Source organism: Oryx dammah, unplaced genomic scaffold, assembly GCF_014754425.2.
Source record: "Oryx dammah isolate SB20612 unplaced genomic scaffold, SCBI_Odam_1.1 HiC_scaffold_29, whole genome shotgun sequence".
Lineage (NCBI taxonomy): Eukaryota > Metazoa > Chordata > Mammalia > Artiodactyla > Bovidae > Oryx > Oryx dammah.
The window spans coordinates 86,973,526-86,996,482 of NW_024070213.1; the positions used below are offsets into that span (position 1 = coordinate 86,973,526).

The following is a 22,957-nucleotide window of genomic DNA, read 5'->3' on the forward strand; positions in this document are numbered from 1 at the left end:
ATGCCGGCCATGCGGGGACTCCTGGCGCCGCAGAACACCTTCCTGGACACCATCGCCACGCGCTTCGACGGCACGCGTGAGTCCCGACCCTCGTCCCACTATCTCCCGGACCAGCTGTCCCTAGCCAGGGTTCCCTCTAGTCCGGTACCCTGACATCTCAGACTGGAGCCCTCCTGCTCTCGCCTTCCCTTCCCCGAGCCCCACTTTAAGCTGGGACCACCGTCTCCTTTCAGATGCCGTTTCTGAAAAATTCAAAGTCAACGCTGCCCCAGGCCAGGCGAAATGACTAGAACTCTCAGTCTGGGAGCCGGGCATGCTGTCTGTGCCTGGGGGAGCGAACCCGGAGCTACTTAATCTAATCTATCCCATCCCTGCGTCTGGCGCTGTCCCATCGACTACCCTCGAACTGGCAGGTTGGGGAGTGAGGCAAGGAAGCGTCCAGAGACAGCCGGGTGGCTTAAAAAACTGATTTAGAAAAGAGGTTTGCAAACCAAGATAGAGTAAACCGGTCTCCGGAGAGCACTGTTGGTTCAAGCTCACCTCACTGCCTAAACCCACTGAGCCCGTCTATCCCCAAATAGACAGGTTTGGTGACTCCCACCAAGACTGGGGAAGTTTGGAGAAGGCAACCAGAGTTCTGAATTATGGTTTTCTATGGCTCTGAGCCCTGGAAAGTCGTGAGAGCTCCCTTCCTTCTCCTCCCTCAAACTACCCGGGGCCCCCCCCCGCCCCGGTGGGGCTTCCCAGCTCTCTACCTCAGTCTCTGGCTCCTCATAGGGGGTGGAAGCCCCTCTCTGAGGACCCCTTCAGCCTTCTCCCTCTGCTTTGCCTGCACTTGGCTCCCGTAGCCTGCTGATTCAGTGCCCCCCACCCCGCAATACGTTCCTGGCTCCAGGCTGCCAGAGCTCAGCTACCACCCTTACACTCCCATTGTGGATCACATTCACTAACTCCCGAGCCAGGTCAGGCAGCTGGGGCTCAGACAGAGTGCAGAATAGATGATGGCTCGAATCGCCTCTCCCAGCTAGACTCAATGGGAGGAGCCAAATAGCCCACCTGAGCACCTGGCAGGTGAGCAAACCTGGCCGGCCGAGGCTGGGGTGGGGCTGAGGCTGTCCTAGAACTGGTCCTGCAGTTCTCCTGCAGACATCCTCAGTCCCACTGCTTACCCCCAGCTGCTCAGCTCACACTCCAGAGAGCAGAGCACCCACACAGGGCTGTGTTCACCAGCCTCAGGGCTCAGGTATGCCAATTCTCAAATACACTTACACACACGATGCTGAGAATGGGTCCTTGCAGGGCACTGACACACAGGCGACACCCTAACTCCAGTTCATGAACAGCTCCTGTCCTAACCCTCCCCCAGCCCCCCAGCCCAAATACTCACAGGCAGGAGTCCCAAGATTTGTCACACACCCTCCTTTGATGGCAGGCAGTGGTAAAGGAGGGCAGTAGGCCTTGTGTCCCTTCACCACACACCCCCTCTGAGAGGTGCTCTCTTGCAGATAGTAACTTCGTGCTGGGCAACGCCCAGGTGGCGGGGCTCTTCCCCGTGGTCTACTGCTCTGATGGCTTCTGTGACCTCACGGGTTTCTCCCGGGCCGAGGTCATGCAGCGGGGCTGCGCCTGCTCCTTCCTCTATGGGCCAGACACAAGTGAGCTCGTCCGCCAACAGATTCGCAAGGCCCTGGATGAGCACAAGGAGTTCAAGGCTGAGCTGATCCTGTACCGGAAGAGTGGTGAGGGGCCATCTGGCCAGCCTGCTTTACTTTCTTGGTCTCACCCAGCCTGGCACCCACCCCATCCACAGTCCCTCCTTTTCACTCCCATCTTCATCTCCCCGTCTCATCCCATCTTCCCACATTCCCCTTTCGTTTTTCTCCACCTTTCTTCGGTCCTCACCGCAATCTCAGCTGGTCCTCTAGTTACCAACTTGGATTTCCACCTTCTCCCCCAGCAGAAGAATTTGCCCATCTTACTTAGCAGGACAGATCTCTGAACACACATGTTTGAATGTCCGCTCTGCTCTCCCTTGCCCTCCCTGTCCCTGCTCAATCGAGCCTGAGTGTCCTAAGTGGAGCTGGCTTGTGCCTTAACTAAGGGGTGTCAATGGCCCCTCTGTCGTCTTGGGCAACACGGAAAATGGGAGCTGAGCTGTGTCTTCATGCCCAGGGCTCCCGTTCTGGTGTCTCCTGGATGTGATACCCATAAAGAATGAGAAAGGGGAGGTGGCCCTCTTCCTGGTCTCTCACAAGGACATCAGTGAAACCAAGAACCGAGGGGGGCCTGACAGCTGGAAGGAGTCAGGTGGGTGCCCAGGGGCCGCTGATCTGGCTGCTCTGCCTGGGTTGTTGGGTACCTCAGCCTGGCGGGGGGGCATAGCACCCAGTGTGGGCTTGAGGGCTCCCCACCCTACCCACACTGACTGACTCCTGCTCTGCTGGCTAAGAAGCCTGTGGCTCTCTCATCTCTGCAGGCCCAGGTGGGAAAGCTTGCTGAGACAGTTGGAGTTGTTGTTGTTGTTTTAAGATTTTTTTGGTTTGGACCATCTTTAAAGTCTTTATTGAGTTTGTTAAACATTGCTTCTGTTTGATGTTTCGGTTTTTTAGCCATCAAGCACGTGGGATCTTAGCTCCCTGACCAGGGATTGAACCCACACCCTTTGCATTAGAAGGCAAAGTCTTAACCATTGGACCACCAGGGAAGTCCCCAAAGCTGGAGTTTTGAAGTCAACTTTACTAAGAAACTTAAAAAAACACATTCCACTAGTGTCCATGAAGTACCATTTTCCCACTGATTAGGGAGGCCCACCTGGTTCCTTTTCTTCATACAAACCTGTCTGGGGAGCCCTAGCCAAAACCCTCTTTTAAGTCCCTCTTGCATCCTCTCAGGGCTTGGAAGTGCCCTTTGGACAGCTCACAGAGCTGTTAACGGAAGCTGCCCCAAGGCCTCTTTGCCATTTGCTAATGCTGGGATACTCTTCCCATCCCCCAGCTGTGGGCTGCAGCAACTCTGCCCCATGGCCTCCTGCTAGCCCGGCACTCCCCCACTCTGGGTACCATCTTCCCACTCCTCTCTCAGGCCTTTCCTAGTGGAGATCCCCTCCTGCCTTGCCCTGGTCCAAACCTCCTCCTAGAAGAAGGCACTGGGAGGAGGGTCCATATGCACCCTCAGCACTGCTCGTTGCTGGGGTTGTTGGCAAATGACTCTAGGAAGTGAGAAACGCAGGAGCCCCAGCTCTGAACAGTCTAACTAGTCAATGAGCCAGTTCCTGGGCCAGTGCCAGGCGTCTGCCCCCACACCCCAGGGCTAAGTGTGTGCGTGCCCCTCTCCGTCCTTCTTGCCAGCCCTTCTTCTTTCGCAGGTGGTGGCCGACGCCGATATGGCCGGGCTGGATCCAAAGGTTTCAATGCCAACCGGCGACGGAGCCGGGCTGTGCTCTACCACCTGTCTGGGCACCTGCAGAAGCAGCCCAAGGGCAAGCACAAGCTCAATAAGGTGGATTGTGCGCTAGGGTGTGTGTGGGAGGGGGGCCCTGTGGGGGCAGGCTGAGGAGATGGAGAAAGGGAATGGAGCCTACCACCGAGAGACTGCTCAGGGGGCCACTTAGGCTCCACTAGCATTTTGGGAGTTGTGGCGAGAATGTCACCTGCCTGAGCTGTCAAAGATAAAAGGAGGAGTTTGGACCCTGGAGTCAGATGGCCCTTGGCTCAGTCTTGGCTCCTCTGTTAAGCAGTTGTGTGACCTCAGCTGAGTCACTGGAGCTCCCCAATGCTCAGTCTTCTGCTCTAAAACCTGTGTCGGAGGTGGTTTTGAGAATGCAGGGAGAGAAAGGAGGCCAGACTCTATCCAAACTCAGCCTGTGCCAATTTCCTGTCCTCCCTGCCTGGACCTGCCCTGCCTCTCATTAGGGGGTGTTTGGGGAGAAGCCAAATCTGCCTGAGTACAAGGTAGCCGCCATCCGGAAGTCGCCCTTCATCCTGCTGCACTGTGGGGCGCTGAGGGCCACTTGGGATGGCTTCATCCTGCTGGCCACCCTCTACGTGGCTGTCACCGTGCCCTACAGCGTGTGCGTGAGCACAGCCCGGGAGCCCAGTGCCGCCCGCGGCCCCCCCAGTGTCTGCGACCTGGCTGTGGAGGTCCTCTTCATTCTCGGTATGTACACTCTGTGCGTCCCACCCCTGGTGACCCTCAGGCTTTGGTGGGGATAGCCTGCATGGCTTCCACTGCCCCCTGCTGTCCCCCTGGCCCTCCCTTTGTTTATGACCTGTGGCCTTTAAAATAGGACCTAGGTTCCATATGTCTCCACTGCTAATGGGTCACTTGACCGCAACCTAGTCATAGCCTCTCCAAGCCTGTTTCTCCCACCATCAAATTGGCGTGACAGTACCTGCCCATTGCAGTTACTGTGAAAACTAAGACGATGCATATAAAGGGCCCAGGCCAGTGTCACATACTGAGCCAGGGGCCCAGAAAAGTGTGGCTCCTCCCCAACCCACGCTGAGTCCCGCCCTGACTTCCCACAGACATTGTGCTGAATTTCCGTACCACGTTCGTGTCCAAGTCAGGCCAGGTGGTGTTTGCCCCCAAGTCCATTTGCCTCCACTACGTTACCACATGGTTCCTGTTGGATGTCATTGCAGCGCTGCCCTTCGACCTGCTGCACGCCTTCAAGGTCAATGTGGTCAGTGCGATTGGGCTGGGTGGGCTCGGGGGCGGGATGGGCCAGGCCCGCCCTGGGGTGACCGCCCCGCCTCCCCCACCTCAGTACTTCGGGGCGCACCTGCTGAAGACAGTGCGACTCCTGCGGCTGCTTCGCCTGCTCCCTCGGCTGGACCGCTACTCGCAGTACAGCGCCGTGGTGCTGACCCTGCTCATGGCCGTGTTTGCCCTGCTCGCCCACTGGGTGGCCTGCGTCTGGTTCTACATTGGCCAGCGGGAAATTGAGAGCAGTGCCTCGGAGCTGCCAGAGATCGGTACTGGAGGCTGCTTGCGTGCGTGTGTGTGTGTGTACACATGTGCCCAAGGAATCTGTTCACTCAAGGGTGTGTGTGTCAGGGAAATGTGAGTTCAAGTGTGTGTCAGGGGACATCTGTGAGCTGATACAAGGTGTCAGAGAGATGTGTGCAAGCCTGCATGTGTACATGCTCACAGTTGTGTGTCTGGGGCGTGTGTGCAAGTCTGTGTGTGCTTGTGAGGAGGAGACGGGGGCTGGTGTGTATGTGTAGAGGGGAGTGTGTCAGAGCTTCCCCCTCAAGGCAGGGCCCCTCTCCAGCAGCCCCTTATTGTGGAAAAAGCCTGGTAGGCTGCCTAGGAGAGGCTGTTCACCCATCGTGGCCTCCTCGTGGCCAAGCCTATGGCACTTGCTTCTGCTCCCTGCCCACCTGGGAAGCCCACCCCTCTCAGGAGGCCTCTCTCCCATGGTGTCCCATGGTCAGGGGCTCCTCGCATGCCTGGCACTTTCCCACCAATCTCTTGGAAACTCATTCCCCACCACCGTGGCTCCTAAGGCCCCTTCCCCGCTCTTTTCACCTCCAGCAGCATGTTCTCTCACCCGCGTCAGCCTCCCCCTGCCTGAAATGCAGCCGTTCCCTGCGCCCCACCAGTGTCTTCACTCTCCTTCATTTCACCTCCACGCTCACAGCTCCTCCCTCTGCTTACCTCCCACTCACGACTTAACTCCTGCCAGGAGGGCTTCCACCCCCACCGCTCAACCCAAAATGTCACCCTGCAGGTCGCAGTGACCTTCTGGGACCAAACCCTTATCCCCTTGAAGTCCCCAGAGCACCTGACCCTGCCAGCTACCTTTCTGCCCCAGGATGAGGCCTCCTCCTGCCCCGGGCTTTCCTCAGACCCCTCCCCAGCCTTGATCTCCCTGGGCGACTGCATTGGCACCACTGCGTGAACATCTCAGCTTCCATCCTCTCTATCTCCAGACCATTCTGTTCCAAAATTGAACACACCTTCTTCCGCCCACACCCTCCAGCCCTCCGGCAACTTCCTGGTAACTGGCCTTTAGGCCCCGTTTCCGGTCAGTGGGCGAGAGGCCAGCTGCTCAGACGCCCCCCTATGACTACCTGCTCCTTTCTGGGGTCGGTCACCCAGAGTCCAGGGTGGCCTTAGACACGTGCTCTGATCAGTGCCCGGGGATGAGGAGACCTCTGCGAATCCTCCCCCGTTCACAAAGCCCATGGAGACTGGTGTGTAGCCCAGAGGCCCACTTGGATATTCCCCAAAGCTCTAGTTGCTGAGCACAGGAACCAGAATGTTCTGGACAGTGTCAGCTCCTTGGCACCTGCCCTTCCCAGAGGGAGGCTGTGGCAGAGGCAGCCCTGAGGTCAGAGGATTGGGAGATCAGTAACAGTGACGCAAAGCCCTGACCCCAAAGTTGTGTCTGACTCTTTGTGACCCCATGGACTTTAGCCCGCCAGGCTCCTCTGTCGGTGAAATTCTCCAGTCAAGAATACTGGAGTGGGTTGCCATTTCCTACTCCAAGGCAACTTCCCCACCCAGGGATCGAACCCAAGTCTCTTGAGACTTCTGCAAATCCCTGGGGCCAGTTGCTTTCCCCAGCCGGATCCAGACACCTGAGTCTTGCGTCCATGTGGCTGCTCCCTTCTGACCACCTCACAGGGGTTGCTGAGATGACATGAAGAGCACCTTTGGCTCCCAGAGGAGCTCTGCACCCTTCCATGGAGAGAATGGGGGTTGTAGGGGGCTTTCTGACTGTTTTGCAGATCATACCTTGAACCCTAAGTTCCAGAGGATTTTTCAGTTTAGGGCTGGTACTAGTTCACATTAGGAACTTCCCTGTAGCTCAAACGGTAAAGAATTTGCCTGCAGTTCAGGGGACCCAGGTTTGATTCCTGGGTCAGGAATCCTCTAAAGAAGGGAATGGCAACCCACTCCAGTATTCTTGCCTGGAGAATCCCATGGACAGAGGAGCCTAGCAGGCTACAGTGTGTGGGGTCGCAAAGAGTCCGACATGACTGAGCGACTAACACACACACTAGTTCACTTTAGGGGAATTTCCAAGTCCTTCACAATTGCATCTGCCCCTTCTGTCTCCAGGGAAACTACCCTTAACGGTGGGAGCTACACCCAGGCGGGCTGAAATCCACCCTGGTAGGGATGTCCGTTGGAGATAGTGGCGCCCCCTGCTGGCCCAGCTCTGTCTGGTGGGAGGTGCCTTCTCTCCGCCTCCTTGCCTTGGTTCTGGGCCCCTGCATTGCCCTGGGTGTGGACACAGCGTTCCCACCCCAGAGTCCCATTAGCCCAGTGGAGATGGGCTGGATTTTCAAAAGATGGTGCTAAATACTGAGGGAGGTCGTTTGGGGACATTTCTCAATAGGAATACCATCAGCCTTCAGAACAGCCCCTGCAGTTGACCCTCCACGAGCAGAAGCAGTATCCCACCACCAGCATCAGAGGCTGTGGACGCCCCAGGACGAAGACTAAGTGAGGAGGGGCTCCTCCCTTCATCCTGCTCCTTCTCCTGCCTCCAGCCCCCTCCCCCTCCCCCAGCAACGGGCTTCACCTCGGAGGCCACCTAAATAACGACTGTGCACTTCCTCGTGTTCTCACGTCTCAAATAACAGGAGGGCAAGTCCTCACTTTGCCTCAGGATTTCACATATACCCCCAACTCCTCAGCCTGGAGCTTGCTCCCCAGCGTGAACCCCACATTCTAGCTAAGCTAAGCTACTTGTCTATACTTGTCGCCAGATCTAGGTTAGTCCAGGCCTTTCCCTAGATCAGGAATGAGCCCCTCTCAGTTTCTTTATCTCAAAACCACCCATCCTCCGAGACCAAGCACCAGTGCCCCCTCTTTCAGGAAGTCGTCTAACTCTAGCACATGGGTTTGGGCCCCACCCCAGGGCCCTCAGGTGCTGGGTACATTTTTCCTCTGCAGGAAGCTCCTGGGGGTCCCCCAGCTCCTGGCACATGTGTGAGGTTACTGAATGAAGAGCTGGGGGTGAGAGGAGGGGTGTGAGGACCACAGGGGGCTCTGTGTGTGGTGTTAGGGTGAGTGTGGACTAGGGGCCTGGGGAGGGGCACGTGGAAAGGTGGGTCCAACTGCAGCCTGTGATCCTGAGCCCACCCTCTGGACCCCTGTGCTAGAGCTGCCCTTTCTCCCTGGCTCTCCGTGGCCCCCACCTCTGCCAGGACTCTTGGGGCCTCTGTGGGCCCTGGGGACCTTCATCTAACACCTTAGAATTCCCACATCCCTCCAGCAGGACTGAGTGACTTTGGGCAGCTGTGGGCTCCTGAGAGACACCACTACGCAGTCCCACTCCCTCTAAGGTCTAACCAGAGAACGTGGGGTTGATGCGGAGACTGGGGTGATCTTCATTCTCCTTGCAGTGTCCCTGGCTGGCCTGTGTCTGTGTGTGTGCAGAGCCTCTGTGTCCACTTACCTGTGTGCTCATGTCCATGCAGGTGTGTCCCTCTCCTACCTGGGAGTCAGTGTGCAAGCACCTGTGTGTCCTTGTCTCTCTCCCAAGTGTGCACAGGCATAGCTGTGCTCCTGGGACTGTGCTCACATGTGTGTCCTTGTCTTCTTGACTGTGTGGAGCACAGCTATAGCCTCAATGGGGTATAGGCACACATCTGTGTCACTGTGCTCGAGAACATGTGCACGAGATTGGGTGGTGTGTGTGGTTGTGGGGCAGGATGGGACTGAATGGAGGATGGCTTTCCGGAGCTCAGAGAAAAAGTGAGAAGAGTCTAGGAGGATCAGGCAGAGGAGGGGGGCCTGGGAGTGAGGCTGTGGCTGGTACACCGAGCCCTCCAGCCCCTGTGCCCCCTCTAGCTGGGCTCACTGCCTGGGTTTAGTGCCACTGTGGGGAGGAGGGTGCAGCGCTCCTCACTGCAGGCTCGGCACCCAGAGACACCGTCTGGGGAGATGACAGTCTCATCCTCATGGGCTTGTCTTGGTGAGGGTCAAGGGAGGATGGGGTGTGCAAGGCTGGCAGAGGAGGACCGCACCTGGAAGAAGCATGAGGGTGGATCTGCAGCCAAGTGCCCCCTCACCCCAGGGGAAGCAGCAGGCACTCCTGTCCCCGCAGTGCACCAGCGCCATCCTGCTCTCTCCCCAGGCTGGCTGCAGGAGCTGGCCCGCCGACTGGAGACCCCCTACTACCTGGTGGGCCGGAGCCCCGCCGCAGGGAACAGCTCGGGCCAGAGTGACAACTGTAGCAGCAGCTTCGGCGAGGCCAACAGGACCGGGCCCGAGCTCCTGGGCGGCCCCTCACTGCGCAGCGCCTACATCACCTCCCTCTACTTCGCGCTCAGCAGCCTCACCAGCGTGGGCTTCGGCAACGTGTCCGCCAACACGGACACGGAGAAGATCTTCTCCATCTGCACCATGCTCATCGGCGGTGAGGCCTGCCCCGCTTCTGGTCCAGGGCCCCCTCCCATACTCATGACCTCGGTCGGGCCCCGGCCTCCCCACCCCTCGCAGGGTCCCCAGGTCCTTCCCCGAGGTGCGTCTGCCTTAGAGGAACAGGGAGCCCGAGGCCAGGGCCGGGAGAGGCCACCCGGCAGCCGGTACCTCTCCTAGCTTGGGGGCGGAGTAGGAGCTGGGGGGACAGATGTGTCCAGCACGTGGCAGGCCGGGCTGGGCAGGTCCTGGAGGTGACCCCTCTGCCCCCCTCCCCAGCCCTGATGCACGCGGTGGTGTTTGGGAACGTGACGGCCATCATCCAGCGCATGTACGCCCGCCGCTTTCTGTACCACAGCCGCACCCGCGACCTGCGCGACTACATCCGCATCCACCGCATCCCCAAGCCCCTCAAGCAGCGCATGCTCGAGTACTTCCAGGCGACCTGGGCGGTGAACAACGGTATCGACACTACAGAGGTGCGCGGGCCTCCAGGGCCGGCCCTTCCAGCCTCTGCTCCTTCCAGGAGCGTGCGCTCCGCCCAAGATTCCGAGGAGCGGGCTGGAGGGCAAGGGAGGCAGCATTCTGACCTCCGTGCCTCCGTCTCTCCTGGGGAGACAGCGGGGAGGAGCAGAAGGAAGCCAAGCCGGCTCGGAGGCCCCTCTCCACCATCGTTAGATCTACAGGCCCTGCTCACTGACGTCCAAGCCCAAGGCCTGGTGGAGAAAAGCAGGGCTGCTGGAGGGGAGGGAGGCCGGTCCCTCCCACGCCTCCCCTTGCTCCCCAGGCTCTCCGGGTGGAAAGGGCTGGCGGGAGGCTGCCCCCATTCTCCACTCTGACCTTCCCCACCTGGTGCCACCCGCAGCTGCTGCAGAGCCTCCCGGACGAGCTCCGCGCTGACATTGCCATGCACCTGCACAAGGAGGTCCTGCAGCTGCCCCTGTTCGAGGCGGCCAGCCGCGGCTGCCTGCGGGCGCTGTCCCTGGCCCTGCGGCCCGCCTTCTGCACACCGGGCGAGTACCTCATCCACCAGGGCGACGCCCTCCAGGCCCTCTACTTTGTCTGCTCTGGCTCCATGGAGGTGCTCAAGGGCGGCACCGTGCTCGCCATCCTAGGTTTGTGAGGGTGAAATGGAGGATGCCAGGGCTGGGGAGCGGGGCGGGTGGAACCACGGTCCCTTCTGCAGGGAGAAGATGTGGGCAAGGCCACCAGGGAAGGGCATACAGGGTGGGGTCGGTAGCAGCCATGGAGCCCTAAGCAAAGCTCAGAGCGGACCCAGTGACCACCAGGTGGCAACACAAAGAAGTGACCTCATCTCGTGGATTTCGGGAGGCCGGACTGAGACCAAAGGGCCGGCCTTTGGTCTGTGAGTGGACGGAGGGGAGCACTTCCTGTTAAGGGGGAAAAATCAAATGCTAAAGATGCAAGTGCTGGAAAGTGTTCAGGCAGGAAAAAGGGAGGCATGAACGCTATTTTTTTTCTTTTAATTTATTGAAGTATAGTTGATTTACAATGTGTTAATTTTTGCTTTATGGTAAAGTGATTCAGTTATACATATATATATATACAATCTTTTTAATATTCTTTTCCATTATGGTTTATCATAGAATATTGAATATACTCCCTTCGCTACACAGCAGGACCTTGTTGTTTATCTATGCTATATATAATAGATTGCATCTGCTGATCCCAGCCTCCCACTCCCTCCCTCCCCTGTCTTCCCTCCCCCTTGGCAACCATAAGTCTGTGCTCTGTGTCTGTGAGTCTGTTTCTGTTTTGTAGATAAGTTCATTTGTGTCATAGCTTAGATTCCACATATAAGTGGTATCATATGGCATTTCTCTTTCTGACTTACTTCACTCAGTATGATAATCTCTAGTTTCACCCATGTTGTTGCGAATGGCATTATTTCATTCTTTTTTATGGCCGAGCAGTATTCCTATATACATATATACATACACGCCGCCTGTTCTTTATCCATTTATTGCTCAATGTACATCTAGGTTGTTTCTATGTCTTGACTATCGTAAACAGTAATGCTATGAACATAGGGGGGCTTGCATTTTTTTGAATTAGAGTTTTGTCTGGATATTTGCCCAGGAGTGGGATTGTTGGCAACTCTCTTTTTAGTTTTTTGAGGAATCTCCATGCTGTTTTCCATAGTGGCAGCATCAACTTACATTCCCACCAACAGTGTAGGAGGGTTCCCTTTTCTCCACACCCTCTCCAGCATTTGTTGTTTGTAGACTTTTCAATAACGGCCATTCTGACCAGTGTGACGTGGTACTTCATTGTAGTTTTGGTTTGCATTTCTCTAACAAGTAGTGATGTTGAGCATCTTTTCATATGCCTGTTGCCTATCTGTATGTCCTCTTTGGAGAAATGTCTGTTTGGTTCTAATGCCCATTTTTTGATCGGGTTGTTTTTTGCTGTGATTATGGTTGTTGTTGAGTTGTATGAGTTGTTTGTTTATTTTGGAAATTAAGCTCGTTGGTCATATCATTTGCAATATTTTCTCCAAATATATTCCATAGGTTGTCTTTTCATTTTGTTTATGGTTTCCTTTGCTGTGCAAAAGCTGGTATTTGATTAGGTCCATCTGTTTATTTTTGCTTTTCTTTCTATTGCCCTGGGAGATTGACCGAAAACATTACTCGTACAGTTTATGTCGGAGAATGTTTTGCCCATGTCCTCTTCTAGGGCTTTTATGGTGCCATGTCTTATGTTTTTGAGCCACTTTGAGTTCATTTTTGTGTATGGTGAGAGGGAGTGTTCTAAGTTCATTGATTTACATGCAGCTGTCCAACTTTCCCACACCACTTGCTGAAGAGCCTGTTTTTTCTCCATTGTATATTCTTGCCTCCTTTGTCGAAGATTAATCGACTGTATGTGTGTTTGTATGCCATTTTTGTTAGAAAACAGGAGATGCTACTTTCCTAGAGCAGGGCGGGGATTGAGATGGGTGACAACAGAGCTCAGGCTCCAAATACATTTCCCTTCTTGGCAAGAGAAAAGACTGATCCTTAGATCAGTCCCTTAGATAAAGAGGGAGAGATTGCAGTTGTGGAAGCGATATGGTAACAGTGCTGGCCCCAGGGGTCCTACAGTGGAGCCAGCCCTGCATCCAGGCCCTTACATGCTTCAACTCACGCAAACCTCACAAAACCCAGCTGGGAGAAACTATTGCTATTCCTGTTCTGCACGGAAGGACTGAGACTCTGAGATGTTAACGAGTCGGCAGGCCACTAGGGCTGGAACCTGGTCTGCTGACTCTCAGCCTCAGGCTTCAGATGTTGCACTCTTAAGTGCTCTGTTCTGGGGAGAGTCATCCGCAAAAAGGGCGCGATTTCAGGGTGGTGGGCGACATGGGGCTGCAGGCTCCGGGGCTGTGGGCACGCTGTGGTCCCTGTGGGGAACAGAGGGCCTCACATTCGGATGGAAGGTGCCCGGACCACAGCCAGTCCTCAGGCAGCAGCGCTTGTGCACTCCCTGTGGGGACGGCTGCTGCTGCCTGGGAGGCTGGAGTTTGTCACTCACCTGGAGAACCGCATGCCCAGCAGCAACTGTGTGGCCATCCTCTCCCCTCTGAGGATGGCCTTCCAACAGGAACAGAAGAAAGAAATACCATGCGAACTGAGAGAGGCATTGTTCACAAGTCTGACTTCTGGCCCTATGTGCAGTTAATGCCAGGACCCTGAGCAAATGGAATTATGGCCACTCACGTATGGCTGGCAATCCGGGAGAAATTATGAGGAACTGGAGATAAATCAGAAAGGCAAAAATGCAGATTTTGACAGTTGCAAACTGGTCACTCCAAAGCAAGATTGTCCAGTGGATTATTAAGCAGATGGCTTTCAGCTTGGAGCTGAGGAAGCAGCGTGGCTGGCAGCTGGCATGGGTCCTGCAAGAATCCCTCTTTGATGCCAGGCACCAGGTCTCAGAATGCCCGTGTCTGGTGTGAAGGCAGCCTCAAGGAGGGCCGCTGCCCATGTCCTGCCTTTGCCTCCAGAATTCTCCACGCTGGGACGTACGCCACCTCTGATCTGTCCTGACCCTGCCCGTATGTTCCAGATGGACGGTTTCCTCTGTTGACTTGGCTGCGCTGGATGCCCTGATGGATGCCCGGCTCCCTAGCCTTCATGATAGCCTGGTTTTCTGCTTTGCCTTCACCCACCTGCCTCTTTAGTTGAACATGCAGGTGCTTCCTGCCTGCTCCTGGCAGCTAAGGCTCACGCATGTCTAGCAGTATCAATTCTGGCCCCTACCTCTGTGTATAAACTAACAGCTAAGCATGCAAAGTTAGTTATGGGGGAGGACGGAGGCAAGACAAAGGGAGATGAGCTGAGGGATGGTGTGGGGAGGACCTCACACGCCTTGATGAGTTGAGCTGGAAGCTCTGGCTGAGGTCAGCCGGAAGCTGGTCCCCGAGACCAGTGGCACAGAACTCCATCCTTGGTCCTGTCCTATCTCTTGTTTTTCTCTCCCTTCTTGGATGAGAACAAGAAATACATCCTTATCCTATTTCCAGATGACACACATGAGGAGAGAGAGCTCATTCATCAGATGATCACACTGAGATCCAAACAGCTCTCAGAAGGAACCAGAAGGATGGCCGGGAGCCAAGAAAATAAGATTTAACGATGATGCGTTCTACACTTAAGTTTGAGCAAAAGTCCGTGAACATTTAGAGGAGGCCTTTAAGCTCAGTGAGTTCTGCTGGCAGCGGGAGGCAGCCCACAGCGGGGGTGGCGGCAAGCCATCTTTTTCCTTACGGATGAGGAAAAGCTGTCTAATCTTGTGAAATGTCTGGCTGTGGGCTGAGCTTCCTTGTGAGGGCCATGAGTGCTCTGCCCAAGCCCCAGTGGCCAGCCATCCCTGATGGGAATCAGCTATAGGGTGTTCTTGTCAAGAGGGAAGGGAAGGAAATGAACTCTGACCGACCGTCTATGTGACCAAACACTTTATCTACACTAACTTATTTAACCCTCATCGTGTCCCTGATTGGAGACATCCTATTTTATTGATTCTAAGTCATATGTTCCCCCCCTCCAAGCCCCCCTCCACCCTGCAATTTAACATCTCTTGAGACTGGGGTGTGGACTCTGATGCCATTGTACAATCGCTGTCAGCCAGGTGGCAGTCTCACTTGGGTAGTGGGGAACCCCTCCGTTGACACCTTCTGGTAAGATGGAGAAAGCACCACAGACTCAGTTCAGGATAGGATCTGCCATATAGAAGAGGCACCAAGGTTCTGGTGCAATAATGTGACCCTCCCTCCCCCCAACATGCACACAGCACTAACTTGCTGGTTCCACATACTGGTTCCTAGACACGCTCCACCTGAATCACCCACGGGGCTTAAAAACAATTGTGCGGTCTCCAATAGATATTACGATTCTGTACGGGGAATCTGATAGATTTCTTTCCCAGAGGATTCTGATCCACATCCAACTTGGGAACCATTAGACTTAAAATTCGGGTGTTTCAGCACAGTGCTTTGACCCCAAAGGTGACTGAGCACCCGGGCCACAGGGCTGTTCTGAGAAGCCAGTGAGGCTGGCAGTGGGGGGCCGGCCAGCGTCTGGGCCCCACCGCTCTTGTCCTGGCTGGAGAGGCCCCAGGTGTCCCCCACCTGGTGGCTGAGGGACAGGGCTTGCTGACCTCTGCTGGCTCTTCTCAGGGAAGGGAGACCTGATCGGCTGTGAGCTGCCCCGGCGTGAGCAGGTGGTCAAGGCCAACGCCGACGTGAAGGGGCTGACGTACTGCGTCCTACAGTGTCTGCAGCTGGCCGGGCTGCATGAGAGCCTGGCACTGTACCCCGAGTTTGCCCCCCGCTTCAGCCGGGGCCTCCGAGGGGAGCTCAGCTACAACCTGGGTGCTGGTGGAGGCCCCGCCGAGGTGAGGGCGCCGTGTCTGTGCGTGGGAGGGCTGGAGGCCTGGGGAGTTGGAGAGGGGGTCCGTGGGGGTGCTGTGTAAGCGCACGGCCTGGTGTGAGCACCGCATGCATGATGGGGGTGGCTCCACACTCTCCCGCCCCTTCACTCCCTCACTGGCCCTTAGAGCCCAGCCCCGTCCTGCTCAGCCACCTCTCCTGCTCTCCCTGGCCCAGGAGAGTCTGACCAAGTCCACTGGTACCAGACAAGCAGGCTGTGAGGCTGCAAGGGAGGGGCGGTGCCTTCGGGTCAGGCCACATCTGCAGAGCGCCCTGCCGTGACCCAGGACCACTCTGAGGGGCTTTTGAGTTTCCCTGCCTTATGTCACTAATTCCAAACCAGTTTTTAGTACCGGGTCCTCCTGGACAGTTCAGTGTGCCTCAGAGACCAAGTAGAGGGACAGCATGTTCGTGCTTGGCTAGAATTTTGAGGGACAGTGAATGCCTCCCGGGCTGGTGGCTTTGTGATGGCAGCAGGAAAACACCCCTTCCCCCTGCTCAGTCTCCTCCTCAGGAGGTAGGAGACACCTGCATCCTGTTTTAACAAAAACAGCACCTGGCTTCTAGGACCATGAGACCTGGCGGGGGGGGAGGTCAGTGGGACACTGCGGGTGCTATCCATGCTGACTCTCTGCCCCTGCTCTCCCCAGGCAGACACCAGCTCCCTGAGTGGCGACAACACCCTCATGTCCACCCTGGAGGAGAAGGAGACAGATGGGGAGCAGGGCCCCACAGCCTCCCCAGCCCCGGCTGATGAGCCCTCCAGCCCCCTGCTGTCCCCTGGCTGCACCTCCTCGTCCTCGGCTGCCAAGCTGCTATCGCCGCGGCGAACTGCGCCCCGGCCCCGGCTGGGAGGCAGAGGGCGGGCAGGCAGGGCAGGGGCTTTGCAGGCTGAGGCCGGCCCCTCAACTCACCCCCGGAGCTTGGAGGGGCTGCGCCTGCCCCCTGTGCCATGGAGTGTGCCCCCAGATCTGAGCCCCAGGTGAGCAAGCTCTGGGCCACTGAAGTCAGGCAGAGATAGTGACAGGGCTGGGTCCCCAGCCAGGCACACTGCTGCCCTAGATGCCCATCCTTCCATGCTAACCCCTCCCAGCCTCCTCCAGGAAGCCCCCCTTGACTACCCCACCTCCTCCCTGCCCCCACTCCACCATTCAGGCCATGCACTGCTCAGAACTCTTGCTGTTTCACATCGCTCAAGCTGGAAACTGCAAGCTCCTAGGGGAAAAGGGACCACGTGTTCCACCCTTCTCTTGGGACCCCAAGCCCCTGGCCTAGCTCCAGCTCTTGTAGCTTCTGTGAACAGTGGGGCATCTTGTCCTGTAAAACAGAATACTGCAGTGGGTGTTTGTTGACTGATTTGTTGTCCTGGCACCTGCGTCCACAGGGTCGTAGATGGGATTGAGGACGGCTGTGGCTCTGACCAGCCCAAGTTCTCCTTCCGAGTGAGGCAGTCTGGCCCAGAATGTAGCAGCAGCCCTTCTCCTGGACCAGGTACTGGGGCTTAGTCCATGGGGAGGCTGGCAGAGCAGGCCCCTTGTCCTGGGGTTCTCTCAGAAACTGGCAGGGCACAGACTTTAGATGCCTTCTTGCCCTCATCCATCTGCATGGTTTGGGCGGGGGAGTTTGGTGGGTAACACCAGTACGTTGGTGTTGGAAGGTAGCTGAAATGGAGCTTAGATCTCTGCTGCCAGCTTCCTATCTGTAAAAAGGTGGTTGTGCATGTTAAATGAGATGATGTTGCTAAAACCCTTAGAAGTGTCTGGCCCACTGCGGGAGATACAGGGCTGGGGAAGCAGAGTTAAAAATGTCCACCAGGCAGGCCCGGCAGCCCTGAGAGTGTCCCCTAGGCTGGAAGACAGAACAAGAGACAGTCACGAAGGCAGCTTCCCGAGGGGGAAGCCCGAGTCAGTGTGCCCGAGGCCCCCTGGCAGTTTGCACTAGATTTAGCAACTTGGGCAAGGTTACAAATGGCTGCTCCTGGCAGCAGGCCTGGCCAGGCCAGTGTGGTCTGTGCTCACTAGGCAGAGGTCTGGACCCCACGCTGTCTTCATTTACCAGCCCTGGTTGGTAACCCCTTCCTACTGTCCACAGAGAACGGCCTGCTTACTGTCCCCCTTGGGCCCAGCGAGGTGAGGAACACAGACACGCTGGACAAGCTTCGGCAGGCGGTGGGTGAGGGGCAAGGTGGGGTGTGCCTCCTGTTGGCAGGTCCCGACTCCACTCTGACCACGCCCACCCTCCCTGCAGGTGATGGAGCTGTCTGAGCAGGTGCTGCAGATGCGGGAGGGGCTGCAGTCCCTTCGCCAGGCTGTGCAGCTGGTCCTGGCACCCCATGGGGAGGGCCCCTGCCCTCGGGCGTCAGGAGAGGGGCCCTGCCCGGCCGGCGCCTCTGGGCTGCTGCAGCCCTTGTGTGTGGACACTGGGGTGTCCTCCTACTGCCTACAGCCCTCAGCTGGCTCTGTCTTGAGTGGGACCTGGCCCCACCCTCGTCCAGGGCCCCCTCCCCTTGTGGCTCCTTGGCCCTGGGGCCCTCCCGCATCTCAGAGCTCACCATGGCCTCGAGCCACTGCTTTTTGGACCTCCACCTCTGACTCGGAGCCCCCTGGCTCAGGAGAACTCTGCCCTGAGCCCAGCACCCCTGGCTCGCCGCCTCCTGAGGAAGGGGCTAGGACTGGGCCTCCAGAGCCCGTGACCCAGGCTGAGGCTGCTAGCACCGGAGAGCCCCCACCAGCTTCGGGGGGCCACGCCTTGCCCTGGGAGCCCCATAGCCTGGAGATGGTGCTTATCGGCTGCCATGGCTCTGGCACGGTCCAGTGGACCCAGGAAGAAGGCACAGGGGTCTGACCACCAGCCTCAGAACTCAGTGTTGCCAGACCTGCTTCCATCTGCTGCTCTGCCCAAGCTCAGGGTGGAGAAGGGGACAGCCACCCCCCACCCCCCAGGGACTCCGTGCTACCTTCGGACTCAGGGTAGGGAGCTAGACAGCAAATGGAAGGCCTGGCCCCGGACTCACAGGGTGGGTGGGAACTTCAGGGGCAGGCCCCAGCCCAGGAATCTCTGGGCTCCTACTCCTGGGGCCCTTGCTCCTCTCAGCCTGCTCCTCTGACCACCTTGTCGCCCTCTGCAGGCTGGGGGACAGTGGCCCGAGGCCCAGGAGGGGTTCTGCTATCCCCTGCATGTGCCCTGCCTCACCTGTCACCTTGTTTTTTATATTAAAAAGAGAATAAAGAAACTACTTTGGAACTCAGTGCTTTGTATTTACAAAAGAAAAATAATAAAAGAAAAGCCTGAAGCTATTAATAATCAGCTGAAGATAGGGAGCAAAGGCGGGAGTCTGGGGGAAAGGGCAGGATCGTCTGCAGAGAGAAGGAGGGGCTCTGGCACTAAGGAAGCTGAGGGTCCCAGCCTCAGGTGCTTTCCCAGGGCCAGCCCCACCCTCCCACAGAGGCTCAGATCGAGGGGCCAGGAGCCGAGTCTCCCGCTGCCCACTCTGGTTTCTCCAGGAGCCTGAGTCCCCAGCTCCAGGGGCTGGGATGGCAGGGGACGCTGAGGCCAGAGAGAGCCCATGGGTCCCACCACCACTCCTCACTGTGGCGTGATCTTGGCAGCCTCGGCCCGAATGAGGGCAATGAGGTCCTGGTTGATAAGGAAGACAAATCGCAGGCTGGCAATCTGTGGGCAGGAGAGAAGGGGTAGCTGAGGACGGAGGTGAGACTGGGGCTAGGGCCAAGCCTACACTCTGGCTCACCACACCCCATGGTTCACCCTGGCCTTTCCACCTGCCCCCAGCTCACCTCCACGACTGAGTTGTTGCTAAGGCGCCACTTGGAGCCACACAGCACAGGCCGTCCATCAATGTAGATGGGCCGCCGGCCCTCATTGGCAATGAAGAAATCACCATTGTTTTTCAGCTTGATGATACCTTCGGGAAAAGAAAGGAAAGGGCTATGACAGGATGAGGGAAGCTAGAAAAGGGTCTGAAACCCACATGTACCCTCTGCTTCCTGGGGACACTACAAGGCACCCAGCACCTCCAAGTTAGGGATCTTAAAACACCAGCTCCTCAGCCCGTCTGTCCCCAAGGCTTCCATGGAGGCCAAGGCCTGGGGCTGGAGGAACCTTCTCACGCTGCTCCCTGCGGATACCTTGCTTCCGGGAGATCTTCCAGGCCGGACCCTCCAGGGACAGGTCCACATCAATCTGGTTGTCCTTGGTCGCTCTGCCGAGGGTGATCTGGGAAAATGGGGCAGGTGAGGGCTGGGACCTGAGGAATGGGAGGGGTCCACACAGGCCAGGGAAAGATGAGAAATCAGGACCAGACATAGAAAGGGCTCTGAGGGGAAGATCAACGGGGGGGGACCTCACAAGGGGCTGTGGGGATGGGGATGGGGACAACGACGGGGAGGGCCGGCCAGCCTCACCTCTCTAGAGCGCATCAGGTACCGCACCATGCGGCCCCGCAGCACCGCCAGGGTCTGGTTGTCGAAGTCTGGGGAGCTCATGCCTGGGGGAGAGCAGCTTGTGTCAGGGGAGAGCCCCAGTGTGGAAGGTGGGGAACCAGGCCAGGATCCACTGAGGGAGAGGAGCTACAGGTCTGGGAGAGGAGGGTGAGCCCAGCCCAGCAACCCAGGTGCTCGAGGTGTGGCGAAGGGAGTGAGAGTGCGAGCTTGCTGGCCCCTGGACTCCTCACCTGTGATGCTATCTACTAGCACCTGCCACTTATGCAGTTCCTGTTCCAGCTGCCGAATCTCCCGTTTCTGGCGCCGGTCAGCCACGGTCAGCTCTGGGGTGAGGTGGGGTGTAAGATCTGAGGTCATCGGCACCTTGTACTATTCCTTTCTGTTCCAGCAGGAGCTCCCACCCCCTCAACGTTCCCACCAGGGCACACTCACCATGTTCCAGGACTTCATCTCGCATGTCCCTGGGGGGCGAGAAGAGAAGGATGAATCAAGCTCCAATTCAAGCTTACCTGCCATCACTATTAGGTACTATTTGGCTCACTAGGGTCTCGCAGCCCAGCGGCCCTGTAGGCTGCTCCTCTGGTCCCAGCTGAGCCTCCTTCCCTGGGGTGGGGGGTCACGTACAAAGGGTGGAGGTTGGGGTAAGGAGGGCTCAGCAGGGAGACCAGGCACAACAGCTGCAACTGGGACTCCAGGCCCTGCAGTGAGAGGCAGGGCTGGGCAGTGTGGGAGCTGCCTGGGGAGTCCTTGGGAGACACATGGCTCTCTGTGCCCTGCTTGTGACCCCAGCCACTCACTTGAGCTTACTGTCATCAATCAAGTCCTCTGCGTCGGAAAAGTTCAGCACTTGGTCCCCCTTGGGCAGCGGCTGCACTGAACGAAGGACAGAGGGAGGGTCAGTGCCAATGCTCCCACTCACCCCCGCGACGCTGAGCAGACAATGGAACCAACAGGATAAACTGTAGAGAGAGCCCATGGGGACGGCCTCGCGCTGAAATCAACAACAGTGACCCTGACACAGGTAACGGAGTGCACGCAGATCAGACTGTGCGCTACTCTGGCACAGAGCATCCCAGGGTTAGCTGGGGCAGAGGCGGTTCTAGAAAGTGCAGGGAATGAAAGCTGACCTTTGTGTGCTCTCTCAGTGTGCAAAGAGTTCCCGCTGACAAAACTTGCTCTATGCAGGGAAGGCACTACTATGAGCTGCACGTTACAGATGAGCAGAGGAGGGCGGGTTAAGCTCTGTGACTCTAGTTCAGGACAGAATCAGGAATCAAGGCTGCTTTCCTGATTCCAAGTCTAAACTGCTCCCTCTACTACATCACATGCTCCCAAACATTTCCTGCCACAAGGAGCTGAGAGGCACAGGACAGTCAAGTCTCATTCAGGAGGTGTCAGAAGGAGCCTTAAAACCAGTGTTTTCAAACTGTGGGTCAATACGTATTAATGGGCCATGAAATGCCTTTTCTTTCCAAAAAAAAAAAAAAGAAATGGAATATAATCATATGTAGTCAGATATAGACTACACCCACCAGATAATAGGATAAATACTGACTTTTTTTTTAATGAAAAAGTTTTATGAAAGTTTTTCAGTTCTTTGTGGTCAAAATGTAGAAAGGGCCAGGGTCCTCAAATCTGAGAACTCCTCCTTCACGGTCAGTGGTTCCTAGGACTGCAGTGTCTGCTCAGCAAGAGTTCTACTAGCTAGTGAAACTGCTGGCTTAGGAGCCTGACAACCCGAGGTGTCGTCACTGCCGGGGAAGCAACGGGGAGGGGGGCTGCACAGGAGCCACAAATGCTCCATCCCTACTGCCTCTCCTCCCCGCCGCCGTCACCCTAGTCCAGACTGGGTGGGAGATGGGGCTGGGGCAGTCACCCCTCCACAGCTGCCTGAATCCTACCAACCTAACATCCAGCTGACCTGAAAAGTGAGCAGTGTATGCTCCCTGTTGCTAGAGACTCCAAGCACCAAATAGCCAAGAAATCAAATACCCACACAGCATGACTCTTGCAAAGTTATACCTTTACGTTAGCAAATTTACACAAGATAACTTTCAAAAGAGTGACAAAGGAGCTAGCTATAGCAGCAAAAATAAACTTTATCCAGTGTCTGCTCTCTCTGTGGGACGTCAGTGACAGCTGAGCCTGGGCGAGCAGCAGAGATCTGGAAGCTGCAGGAATAAAGGAGGCACACTGCACACTAAATTCAGAGATCCTCAGGAAGAGAAGATGGGGCCTCTCCTGACACGATTTCCTAAAATCCTCTGCTGCTGCTAAGTCACTTCAGTTGTGTCCGACTCTGTGCGACCCCACAGACAGCAGCCCACCAGGCTCCCCCGTCCGTGGGATTCTCCAGGCAAGAACACTGGAGTGGGTTGCCATTTCCCTCTCCAATGCATGAAAGTGAAAAGTGAAAGTGAAGTTGCTCAGTCGTGTCCGACTCTTCGCAATCCCATGGACTGCAGCCCACCAGGCTCCTCCACCCATGAGATTTTCCAGGCAAGAGTACTGGAGTGGGGTGCCATTGCCCTCTCCAAAATCCTCTGCTAGGAATCTTCTATTATCCAGAAGCTACAAAACCTAGCGAGTAAGGTGAAGGGCAGAACCATGGCTTGATTTTCGGATCAGTGTAAACCACTATATGGCAGCCAACATGCAACAGTACTTAAGAAGTACTGTAAAGTAAAGTGTGCTCGGACTATGCAGGTCTGCCCCTGAATCTTAAATCTAACTGAAGAGTTTCTTCCCATCTAATTGGACCACTTTGCTAATACTCATTAGGAGACTGAGCATCTTGTTGGCAAGGGAAGAGAGGAATTGGAGAGCATTCTGACCCCTGGGAAAGAGGAAGACAGGTGGCCTGGGTGTGAAGCCCCTGCGGGGATTTCTGAGTGGCCTGAAGGCAGCCCCACAGCCTGGTGGGAGGAAAGTGGAGAGAGGGAAAGGACAGAAAGGCTTAGAGAAAATGGTCTTTATCTCCAGGGAGGGAAAGGGGGGAGGGTGAGCACTGAAAGACTTTTGCATTTTACTAAAGTTTGAAAGTTACTCATGAAGAAAATATTAACGTGTTATTTATGTAATTGTCAAACATGTCAAAAAAGCAAGCTAATCGAGAAGTAGAAGACCCTGCTGTTTAGTCTTTTTGCTCAAGATTCTAGGCAATTCTGGCTACCTTTACCATCAA

General features: G+C 56.4%; 2 protein-coding genes across 5 annotated transcripts in view; one reads left to right on the plus strand and one right to left on the minus strand.

Moving 5' to 3' along the window:
* Window positions 1-18,556, plus strand: KCNH3 (potassium voltage-gated channel subfamily H member 3). 2 transcript variants are annotated; one of them, XM_040234029.1, is made up of 15 exons: window positions 1-76; window positions 1,506-1,739; window positions 2,173-2,307; window positions 3,365-3,498; window positions 3,912-4,155; window positions 4,527-4,684; window positions 4,769-4,976; window positions 9,098-9,379; window positions 9,661-9,860; window positions 10,247-10,496; window positions 15,062-15,279; window positions 15,964-16,295; window positions 16,698-16,804; window positions 17,372-17,481; window positions 17,561-18,556. In XM_040234029.1, the coding sequence occupies exons 1-15, from the start codon at window positions 1-3 to the stop codon at window positions 18,155-18,157; spliced, it is 3,285 nt and encodes a 1,094-aa protein (XP_040089963.1). In that variant the 3' UTR covers window positions 18,158-18,556. The 2 variants fall into 2 exon arrangements, with proteins under 2 accessions (XP_040089963.1, XP_040089964.1); XM_040234030.1 differs by having other exon boundaries at window positions 17,405-17,481.
* MCRS1 (microspherule protein 1) overlaps window positions 18,547-22,957 on the minus strand; it is a 9,788-nt gene continuing 5,377 nt past the window's right edge. For all 3 annotated transcript variants that reach the window (XM_040234081.1, XM_040234082.1, XM_040234084.1), the window contains 7 exons: window positions 20,571-20,646; window positions 20,206-20,234; window positions 20,004-20,096; window positions 19,735-19,817; window positions 19,459-19,546; window positions 19,108-19,235; window positions 18,547-18,985 (listed from right to left, as the gene is read on the minus strand). In XM_040234081.1, the coding sequence (XP_040090015.1) occupies window positions 18,899-18,985; window positions 19,108-19,235; window positions 19,459-19,546; window positions 19,735-19,817; window positions 20,004-20,096; window positions 20,206-20,234; window positions 20,571-20,646 (584 nt within the window). In that variant the 3' untranslated portion in view covers window positions 18,547-18,898. The remainder of the gene's footprint in view (window positions 18,986-19,107; window positions 19,236-19,458; window positions 19,547-19,734; window positions 19,818-20,003; window positions 20,097-20,205; window positions 20,235-20,570; window positions 20,647-22,957) is intronic.